Here is a 12,059-nt window from a genome sequence, read left to right as displayed (position 1 = left end):
CGTTTACAAAGCCAAAATCGCGCGTAGAATGTGTTAGAGCGAGCAGTGGGCAGACGGAGCGCAAAGATGCAGTTTCGGACAGTGGACGGTTGGAAGGAAAGTATCGGAGTATACTTTGCGAAAGACGTCTTCTAGAATTTGGCGCGTAAACATGATATTAAATCTCACTTCTATAACCCCATGTGTCAGTTTACAAGGCTGAAAAAACGCCATAATAAAATTCACCACGAGCCCGGTTTTAGGAGGTCTCGAATGATATCAATAATTACACTTTGCTGTAGTCTGTGTCATACACGCTCGACGATATTCGAGCATGATGATGGCGACAATAATTCTATTTCATTCCATTCCGACGGTGGTGCAGCAGCTCTTCAGCTCCACATACCACGAACGGAGCAAACGATGACATCCTGTGGCAAATATAGCTCGGCATCAGACGTGTTTTCGATACGTGAAACATGTAATTGGATCCCTGCAGAGTGTGGTTGTCGAGCGTGCCAAGCATCATCGTGGAGGGGGCGTGGGGGTGGTTTCGACCCCAACTCCTGCACCGGCCAACAACACATGTTACGAATCGTAGCTTATTCCAGCAGCGTTAGGACGGCTTGCCACTCGACTAATAATCTGTATGTGTGTGATCAAACGTAAGACTCATCCCACTGAGAGTTCACAAGTGAGAGAGAGAGAGTGGGAGGTGGGTGTTAAAGCTCTGCTGGAGTCAGCCATCACGACCCCCACGATCGAAAAAAGGGGGGAGAGATTCCACCGCATGGCACAACCACCACTGGGGCCCTCGAGCAGCACGGCTTTCGTAGCCCAACCTGTATATGGATATAGCTCTGGCTTCTGGCTTCTCATATAGCTTCTCAATAGCAGAATTCCTCTACAGTTGAAATATATACGCGTACAAATAGAAATTATACACATTCTTCTTTTCTGTGCTGTTGTTGGCTGTTGCTGCAAGAGGTTAGAGAAAGAGAACATTATCCGTTTCACATTTATTCATACAGTAGTAGGAAAACTTATGTACACTCCGAAAAAAGATCAGCGCGGACAAAGAGCATGGGGATACATAACTAAGGCAGCATATCGAGCATGATACTTTTACTTTGTGCTCAAAACCAGTTGGAAGTGAACGCAGCACACAAACACATACAACACTCACCCATCATTCCATTTGGATTTTCTTGAGAGACTCTTCATTCATGTCGTTTGCCTCTCTGAAGAGAGAGAAAATTTGTGAATGTGGCTGTATTAGTGAATCGACGCGCATGCCATTCAAAATAAAAATCGTAAAAAAGATGACGCCCCTTTTACTGATTGGTCTTCTCTTGGCTAATCAGAAACTGCCGGAGAACGTGAGCCCCGTTCGCTCTTTGTAACGAGGGATTATGTATTGAAAATCAAATAAGATATCAGTACCTTTACAAAATCCATGCGGGATAGATGATATACTCTCTGCTGCTGAGACGTGTCAAAATAAATACGCGCTATTAGAAGGTTTCGCGCTCGCTAGGCACATGGCGACTATTTTTTCGTTGTTGTTTTTATTGTTGCTTCGGTCATCATCTCTGTTCGGATTCGAATTTTGTTGACCATTGCGGGTTTCGATCGCGGGCTCTCCGTATTACCGTTTTGCCGACGCATGGTGCAGAATGGTCCGTGTGCCGTCGTCGTGTTTGTTGTTCGCAGTGAGATCGCGCCGTGAGTCGTTTCGTACTATGTGTGGTGCTACCGTACTACAAATTAACGGATTGCGACGGTTCTTGTGATGAGCTGAAGAATTTGCAGTGCATCGATTGAGTAAAAAATAAAAGTGTACTCAACAGAAACAAAATTGCAATGAAGAGAGCAGTCCCGCGATAGGATTATCACACTGTTTGAGAGTACGCTGGTTTCAAAATTTAGTGGTTTGGTTTAACCCAGGAAGACGGAAAAAAAGTGAAATGATAATGTGGAGTGCACTACTGTGAGAATTAGCTCAATAAAGTGCATAATTCGTTAAGTTACATTAACACAAAGGAAAACCGCCAAACAAAAGCATCACCATTGGGTCAAAATTGCACCAAATACAAACAATCTGGCGGTGGTTAGACAACCATCAATGGCCGTTGGGCCACCGACCGGGGGATCAGGAAATCCTCCGCAAGCACCAGTCCAGCCACATCCGATTATAGCACCGAGTCCACTGTTTGCCTTACCGACACTGAACTTTACCGCGTCGCAGGTTGCGACCGTCTGCGAGACGCTGGAGGAGTCCGGGGACATTGAGCGTTTGGCACGGTTCCTATGGAGCCTGCCGGTGGCCCACCCGAACGTCACGGAACTGGACCGTTCCGAGGCGGTGTTGCGTGCCCGGGCAATCGTCGCATATCACACAGGACACTTTAGGTGATTGATTCGCTTGTAACTCCTTCCCGCCCCGAGCAAAATCCAGATTTTTTACGTTTTTCTACATTTATTGTAACTGGATCATCCAAATTTGATTAAATTTTAATGATTATTAGTTAACATTCTATATAAACAAATGAAGGTTGAAGCAAGTTGAAAAAATGTATGGTTGCAGGGAAATTTAAAAATAGTGGTGCTCTGGAGTAACCATGAGCGTCAGAGAGTTAATTAAAACTTGAATACAGATACAAATTTATTACAAATTACAAATATATTTAAAAAATAGAGCCATAAAAATAATAATTTATAGAGGTGGGCAAAACCGCTTTTTTTTAGGAGCCGCTCATTTTCGTTCGCTCATCAAAAAGAGCCGCTCTTTTGAACGGCTCTTTCATTCTTTTTCAAAGTTTGGATGAAAAGGGTTTTTTAAGAATCTTGTGATTTTATAAGTTATTTCATATTGGACTTTTATAAATTATTTAAAAAAATTAAAACTCAAAACGAGAAGATGCCCTTGAAAACCATAGGTCTTGGTGGTCTCTATGTCAAAATTTCTACTCGAACCTAAACATTCGAGTAATTGATTGGCATCCAAAATTAAATCTAGGGAAGCTGCGTTTATTTCTGTAAGAATAGACCTAACACGGAGAAAAAAGAGTTCCCAAAATCGTGAACAAGCGTTCATGAAAATGGGAACCACGAACAAAGTGTTCAAATCTCATGGTACGTTTTTGAAATTCGTACCATGAGATTTGAACACTTTGTTCGTGGTTCCCATTTTCATGAACGCTTGTTCACGATTTTGGGAACTCTTTTTTCTTCGTGAATGCTGATATTTTATTTGGGGAACTATCTGTGACCTCTTTTGTACACCCAAAATTCAGAGTCGAGATAATCGTTCTCTCAAAATTTATTGAGGGCTCAGTGCCAAAATCGATAGAATAATGGTACCAACTCATAACATCATAACAAATAAGTTCATTCGTTAGTTGAATCAATAAATCTCCAACAAGTGTCATACATCGACTTCTGACTTCTCCTTGGTCACCAAGCTGTGGTGGCCGAGGCAGCTAAGTCATTGGATTGGTTTGTCAAAGGTCTCTGGTTCGATTCCCGTTGTCGACACTTTTGGTTTTTTGTTTGACGGATGAACTTTTTTTGCAAATGAACCTCGAGAGAATAGTTCTATTGCCCATCTAACTTTTTTTTTACCATGCGTCTTTATTATGTTTTTTTATTTTTTGAATCTCTTTTTTTTATTATGAAAAATACAAATTAAATGCAAACGAAATGGTCTGAAACCTGGATCTGCCTGGTAGATAATTGTTCATTAGGGTGACCAGAATATGGGACTTTCTCTCAAAAACTTGTTTCACAAGCTGAATATTGTTCCTTGAGCTATTTTAGGACTCTGGGTCAAATATGAGCAAATTCGGTCAACATTTTTCCCATTGACACTCAAAGGTGAAGTTTGTATGGGAAAAATCGAACAAATTTATTGAAAAACCAATTGTCTAACGAATTGGTCTGCACGGTGCGCTACATCCTTCTAAATATTCCTGAAAGTGAGATTCTCATTGCATATTTAATGCTATACTACTTTGTAGAACATACCAAAGCTGTAAAATTCGATCCTGAAAAGTTATTAACGATTTTAAAAAGTAATGTTTGTACATAAAACAATGTTTTTCACCAACTTTAGGCTCGGGTATCAATGGGTTAATCTCAACCAATTTCGCTCAAAATGTGCGCAGATGCTTAAAATAATCCAATAAACCGTTTGCCGCTTGTGGACCAGGGGTCATTTTTTGGGACACCCTATTGTTCATAGTTCCTCAAGAAGAAGTTTTCAACATAGCTTTCAAAGTTAAAATTTTTGGTTGACTTTTATTATTTAACATTAATAAATATCGCATTCTTTGAACAATTTTTCACTGAAACAATTATAATAGATTTTTGAGTTACAAGTTTTAAATGTAAATGGAACAGAATCAAAAAATATCATCAAATTATAGACATTTTCAGTAGAACAAGTTTCTTTGTATATGTGGGACTTTTTTGATTAAAATTATTCCTTATTAATTTTGAGAACAAGTTAAAATTTCATTAAAGGTGCATTTAATTTTTCAAATAAGACATTATTAACTTATATTTAATGTAATCAAATGTGTTCAAAAAACTTATTTAAAAAAAAGAATACGGACATCGTGTAGCCTACCCCAGTACTTTTTTGTAAATATAAATCTTAACATTGATCTTACCAGTTGAATAAAGTTTAAATAATAAATTAATCATATCAATGTCACCCCAAATTACGGTACTTAAATCACTTAAATTATAAATAGCCTTTTTCGTTGATAAGTCAAACTTATCTTCAAATAAAAACATAGAATTAAACAAAGATTTAAAAAATCTGGCAATGGTTTCAGTATTTCGTCTGTTGTGTGCTATCTTGTGACAAGGACCATTTAGTACTATTCGAGAAAATCGTTTTTTAAAGTTGATGATGATAAATATTTTCAAAACTATGAATGACAGAGCCAAACTTGTTGGAGCAATCGGTTCGTATACTATCACTTAACAAACGCTCCAAGTTTCAACTAATTTGGTTACACCATTTAAAAGATACAGTAAATAATGTAAACAAAAATCTGAAAAGCACGTGTCACAAGTGTGTTTCGAAAATAAAATTGTACTACGTGTCATAAATGTGCATACAAACTAAAATAGGCTTAAATCAATAGTTTAACCGACTTAATCAGTGTATTTACAAAAACAAAAGATTGTATTGCCTTTAGAAAGTGTGTAACAACATAAATTTGGGAAAACCAAGAAAAAATTTAGACATTTTCCAATAACATGTATGACGTGTCACAAGTGTGCACGATCATTTTGTTTATAAATTGGTCTATGACACAAGTGTGTATTGCGATATCCGGGACACGGAAGCGAGTTGCCAAAATCGGGTTAAAGCATCTTGTAGTGTTTGTTAAGTATAGTAAACGTCATCATAAACTCATTTTCGACCAAAATGGTCTATGTCACAAGATAGCACACAGCAGACGATTTGTTAAAAGGATGTAGAATGCATTATAACTGTTAATCTTGCAATCATTAGCTTTCAAAAAAAATAATGATAAAACATTGTCCAAATTAGTATTGTTCGCGATACTGTACCTTCTAAAACAGAACTGTATCAAATAATTTTATCCATTTGCAAAATATAAAAAAATAGCTTAAATGCTCACTTTTACTAATGCGTTCGACTTGAAGTTGTAAACCATAAATTTAATTTAACTTGATTTTTTTTTTCTTATTAGCCTGGCGTTGCGAAACAATGAGTTCTACATTTTTAAAATCATTTTTCTGTAAAATTGAGATAAGTTCCGCTAAAATTTTGGAACGGGCATATTATTTACGAAAACTACAATAAAAATCTCTAAAAATCTCAAAACTGCTTCAAAAATCTCTTATTTGCTCTGAAACACTCTTATTTGAATATTTTAAATCATTTTTAGAGCTTGTACATCACAGAGTCATAAATTGTTTTATTATGGATTTATTTTGTGGATAGTTTTAATTTGCAATCAATCAGACTTTCTAGTAGGTACCTTGAAAAAGACTAATAAAAAATGTTTAATGTTATGTTTGAAAACGTAAGAACCTCACAAAATAAAACCTTGGCAAATCAAATTATTTTCAAACGATTAAGTTGAGCCCCGGTCATTTCTTCTGGTTCATGACCCTGTAGCTAAAACCAACAACATAAAAATTCAATGCGGTATTTCAAATGAGTTTAGATGGCATGTTTAAATCAGGGGGCAAACATATAATTATTATTAAAATCTGTTGTAAACAATTTAGAATACATTGTATAACGTAATTTTTTTTTTATCGAAAAAGGCATTTCAGAGTTTTTTACAAATTTTAAATTTTGTGACCATAGATAGGAATAAAACATGCAACTTATTTTTTTTGTTCATAACATATCCGTGTTATTTTGAATATTTTGGCTGTAATAGTGTATAAACCGTTTTGTGGTACTTTTTGCATACAAAAACAATGAAAGATAGCCTTTAAATTTGATATTGATTCTTTTTTGTCCTATTCCCTTGACTTGAACAAAGTCGAGGTACACAACACTTATAAAAAAATCGTTCTAGTCCAATGTTTTGTAAAAAAATTCTCAATACGAATCCGTTTGAAAATAATCTATGCTGTAGAAATTTCAATATTAACTTCATGGTTGTGAAACAGCAATTTGGGCCCCAGTTTCTCAGCCTTACAAAAACTGTAAAAGCGCGTGACCTTTGGCAACTGTTTCCAATTGTCCAAATTGGATACAATTAGAAACGTTTTTCTCGTTTCGAAATTATCACTGTTACAATATTATTCTTACTCCAATTTGGACAAAAACAAAAATCATCTAATTACCGTGAGATAAATGAACCATTTGTTGTTCGTTTGGCATCACCCCTTCCCACCCCTTTACCAAATCTATGAGGCTGTCATTGATGGCTGATATTTGTTTCGTGGACTAGTTTGGGCAAAATTGTGCGTGGAGTTGAAGAAATAAAAAATAAAAACAAATCGTACACGCCCGGAGAAATACAAACGCTTTCAAACGAGGCTCGTTAGAAATATCTCGTGTATCAGCAGCACACGTATAAAATCAATAAATTCGTCGCCATCGTGCTAACTTGTCGTACGTGCATTTTGGGCCAAATTGAGTTAAGAACGCCATTTTGTGCAGCTCACAATGCCTCACCTTTTGACCTTCACAGATCCCCAAAATTCGATTTCAATCCTGAGATATTCAACAAAAACCGAAAAAACTCCGTGCATTTTTGTCACTTTACATATGAAAGTAGATTCAATATTGTCGTGCTATCTTGTCACTCCATGAAAATTGATGTAAGTGCGACAAAAAGCCAAAGGGATTTCAGGCCAGGAAAGTCAGGATGCGTTTGTCGCACGTACAAGCTAGACTACCGTAAACATTTGTAATTATAACTCGGGACTCCAGCAACCAACTTCAACCAAACTTTGGGACAATGCACAGAATGGTGAGCCAAACAAAACGTGTTTGTTATTGTTTACATTGCGTGCTCTCGTTTTTGAATATTCAAGGTCAAACATTAAAACGCGTTTTTCTCGAAACGTCAAAATGGCGGGTGCGACAAGATAGCACGACGACGTCGAATTGCCTTTTTGGAGCCAGACAAAATCGCGTTTGACCATACCGTTTGCCGATCGATCCCGGGTCTCTATAATGCGCGCATAACCGATCATGTGCTGTAACGATTTGATAGTTTGCTAGGCTTCGTTCGGACTCGAAGATGGCACACGGGATGGCCAATGAAGAATAAACAGTAAAATTTGTAATAATGATCTATCGTGCACGGTAGATAATTTGGAAATTTTCTCTTTTTAATTTTCGATAAATAATTTTATTAGCAAAACAACGATACATCGCAGAAACTTGCAGCTGGCAGAAAAATGCTGAAAAAGTGGAAAAAAGCTGCGAGTAATTGTAGTTTAAAGCTAGTTAAAAGGTGAGCTTGCTGTGAGTTTCCTTCCTTTCTTGCCGTGCGTACAAAAAGATTGTTGCTCACAAATTTTGGTCGATTTTTTTTTGGTCGGGAGTTGCGCTGGCTGGCAGCCCGTTGGTTATACAATTGTTTGAAGCTTATACTTTTATCATCAGCAGAGCGATCGTTTACGACTGGCGAGCGCGATTATGTGTGGAAGGAAAACGCGCTTATTAAAATAATTTGCTCTTCTCCGATTTTTGATTCGAATACTATTGGAAGAGTAGGTCACGTTCGGGGGCATGATTTGGATTATTCTTCTTGATCTATCATTCATCTATTGCTTCTCGTCTACCTTCGGGCTGGGCGTTTATAATGAACGTTTTTTCCTTTTTTTGCAAATTGAACACTGTTTCCAAACAAACTGATAGATTTCCGTTTCTCTGTTGATCAGCTTTAATATTGATTTTCCAATTTACCAATTAATGTTTTTTGTACCTGCCTCCGTGTGTATGTCCCTCTCTCTATCTACATCTTTCTCATTATAGATGACTTTATTTGTTCTATTTGGTCATTTGCAGGGAGCTGTATTCAATACTGGAGCGGCACAAGTTCACCAAGTCTTCTCATGGGAAACTGCAAGCAATGTGGCTGGAGGCTCACTACCACGAGGCAGAAAAACTGCGCGGACGACCTTTGGGTAAGAAATTGTCGTTACATGGTTAGAAGAAACAAAAACGGGTTGATTCATTATAGAATTACGCTTTTTCATGAACCCATTATCCGTAATAACGAGAAAGGTGCATCAATATTGAATGTTCAACAAACGTGAAGCCAGACAATGATACAGTGGCATGTGCACTCGTTGACAATCATACAATTGAATGTTGCATCTTTATTGTTCAATTACATTACCCTTTCCTATGGTTATGTGCTCGTTTTTTGCATAATCAATTACTCTACTCCACAAATGATTCCAATACAGTCGACTCTCTGGTTGTCAATATCCAAGAGACCGTCGAGGAAGAGAATCATCAGTTTACAGAACGATGCAATATGAAGACTCAATTGAAAATATTTTATTCTTGATACCCAGCTATGGGAGAGAATCATGGAAACGTCCATCAAACAAAAACAAACTAATGTCAAACGCCCTTCAAAGCTTCGTTTCGCCAAGAAAAATGTCTATGCAAGCCATGGGAAAGTGAAATTATTGACAACCGGAAGAGATTTTTAAAGCAAACAGAATCCAAGGGACCGTCGAGGAAGAGATCCTTCAAGCAAGGGAAAATATCGAGGAATGAAGATAATTGAAGTATGCAGATTGAAGGGACTGAAGAATTCATCGATAGATGGAGAATTATTGATATCGAGAATATCGACAGCCAGAGAGTCGACTGTAGTTGTCTTTCTTCGAACAAAAGTGTAACGGGGGAAACGCATGTATTCCTATCAGTCTCTTCTGGTTGCCATAACCTACCAACAATCTACTTTCATTTTTTGTTTGTTTTATACTAAACTCTATGCGTAACCGCCAAGATTAAAGCTTCGTTATCATTCTTTCGGGTTACTTGAACTAAAAAATTATGTGTTTTGCTACACTGAAATAAAACAAAAGTACAAAATTCCTTTTTTTTAGGAATTTGTCTTCCTTTCCATATTTTGGGTTACTTTAACTCAAAAATTATGTGTTTTGCTACACAGAAATAAAACAAAAGTACAAAATTTCTCAATTTTAGGAGTTTGTCTTCCTTTCCTTATATAGTAATTTGGGTCTTCGAATTACTAAACAGGTAGGCAAAATTCCTAGAGTATACAAATTTTGTCCTTTTTTTCAGTGTATAACTCCGTTGTGAAACTACTTGCTCTTTCTGACCTCCTGGAAGAACAAAAAAAGGACAACCGGTCTTCTGGATCATTATAGTCCATTATGCAAATATTAACCGAAAAAAATAATTCAAAAGTTCTTACTTATGTTTTTGATTGCGAAAAAAATAAAATTTATTCAGGGCCGTAGCCAGGATTTTTGTTCGGGGGGGGCTTGGGTGCAAAAATTCAAGGAGTATAAAAATCAGCAAATCATTTATACCATCACTTGGTTTGTGGTATAATTATTGAGATGAATTGTAAAAATTGTAATGTAATGTATGAAAAAAAGTTTTCAAAGATTTTCATTTTAAGTTTTCAATGTCTTTATTGAAGAAACTCCTTCGTATTTTTTTCTTTATTTGAACAGCTAGTTTATATTAAAGGAGTAGAGAAGAAAGTGTTTTTTTTACATTTTCTTGAATTGTTTAATTGTAATCCAATTTCGTGATAAACTGTCGCTAAATTTAAAATATACATAACTTGAATCAAATTGTTGAAAGCAAAAAAAATGTTTAATAAATATCAATTTATCTAACCTTAATTATTATGTTTTCTGTACTTTATACTGAGAGAAAAACCCACGAACAAACTGGTAAATTTGAACTATCAATTTTTAAACCGTCTGGATTTACATTTTCAGCTGTGTGATAATTGTGATGGTTTATCTGACATTTCTCATTTTTTCTAGCACAACAGTTTGAGTTTTAACTCATAACTGGAATATTTGTTTTTCTTAAAATTTTATATAGAAACTTAAACAAAGTTTTATTTTAATTGTTCTAAGCTATAGAAGCCATTTCATATTTCGCAAAGCTTCTGGTACTCTCAAAAATAAATAATTTTAATGAAATACAAAAAATTATAATCGTTGAAATTCCGGTTTCTGAAGTGTCTCCATGGTTGGACGACCCTATAGGCCTATAATGGATATCTGTTAATAAATAGATTTGAAGAAAAAGAAATCAGTGCTTGTGTTTAATTTTAATGTGTTTAAAAAATTAGATAAAATGTATTAAATTTTAACGCCAAAATATTCACAGGAAGAGTTGTTAATAATGCATATGTAACCATTTTTAAATGCATATGTAATAGGGTGGGTACGTTTTTCAAAAAGTTCTCGGATCAAGTTTTAGTATGGTTCCCCTTGTAGGGCATGCCCATAGGGACTTTCATGCCAAATATCAGCTCATTTGGTTGTAAACTGGCTGCGCGCATCAGGGTTAAAGTTTAAATGGGAATTACTATGGGAAAATTGGAAATTTTGTTCAAACGCTCCTACAGGTCTAGGAAAATAACGCGCCAACTTCTGGTATGGTCAGGCCTATGGGGAATGGTCTGGAGAACACTTTTCCCGAAGAGAGCATATGGATTCGTTGTCCCTAGACCTGGCGCATCGGCAAACAATCCGATGTCTCCGAAATCAACGGTTTTCCCCCAAAAAGCATCAAATTTTCCTTAGCATGCTATGAAAGCTTGATGAACACCGCGACGCCATACGTCAGGCAGCTACCACGTGGTTGAAATATTTGCAAAAAAATACAAATTTTCTATGCAATGATTCTAAATTCGACTAAATAATATTAGGATTGCTCGAAATGATCATTTTCTAGTTCAAAGAAGGTTTGCAATTGAATATTCCAGCCGTTTCTCACCCACGAGGTAGCTGCCTGACGTATGGCGTCGCGTTGTCATCAAGCTTTCATAGCATGCTAAGGAAAATTTGATGCGTTTTGGGGGAAAACCGTTGATTTCGGGACATCGGATTGTTTGCCGATGCGCCAGGTCTAGGGACAACGAATCCATATGCTCTCGGAAAAGTGTTCTCCAGACCATTCCCCATAGGCCTGACCATACCAGAAGTTGGCGCGTGATTTTCCCAGACCTGTAGGAGCGTTTGAACAAAAGTTTCAATTTCCCATAGTAATTCCCATGTAAACTTTAACCCTGATGCGCGCAGCCAGTTTACAACCAAATGAGCTGATATTTGGCATGAAAGTCCCTATGGGCATGCCCTACAAGGGGAACCATACTAAAACTTGATCCGAGAACTTTTTGAAAAACGTACCCACCCTAATATGTAACCGTTAAAAACATTCTCGATTCCATCAAACATTAAAAAGATTCATGTTTAACTTTAATATTCCGACTAAAAGCCATTTTCAAATTCATTACTCATTGTACTCTGAAAAATTGGTCCAGAATTTGAGCAAAAATAAAATTTTAAAAATTGACAAAAAAAATTAAGATTTTAATTAAAGGTACTTTTTC

General features: G+C 36.5%; 1 protein-coding gene across 2 annotated transcripts in view; it reads left to right on the top strand.

Moving 5' to 3' along the window:
* Window positions 1-1,431: 1,431 nt before the first annotated feature.
* The window catches only part of LOC6052426 (homeobox protein SIX6), a 78,159-nt gene continuing 67,531 nt past the window's right edge, over window positions 1,432-12,059 (top strand). For both annotated transcript variants that reach the window (XM_038265330.1, XM_038265329.1), the window contains exons 1-2: window positions 1,432-2,391; window positions 8,504-8,622. In XM_038265330.1, coding sequence (XP_038121258.1) covers window positions 2,105-2,391; window positions 8,504-8,622 — 406 coding nt within the window. In that variant the 5' untranslated portion in view covers window positions 1,432-2,104. The remainder of the gene's footprint in view (window positions 2,392-8,503; window positions 8,623-12,059) is intronic.

The sequence above is a fragment of the Culex quinquefasciatus genome, chromosome 3 (assembly GCF_015732765.1).
Source record: "Culex quinquefasciatus strain JHB chromosome 3, VPISU_Cqui_1.0_pri_paternal, whole genome shotgun sequence".
Classification (NCBI taxonomy): domain Eukaryota; kingdom Metazoa; phylum Arthropoda; class Insecta; order Diptera; family Culicidae; genus Culex; species Culex quinquefasciatus.
The sequence above is the reverse complement of the archived record's forward strand: the minus strand, read 5'-3'. Positions and strand labels throughout refer to the sequence as shown.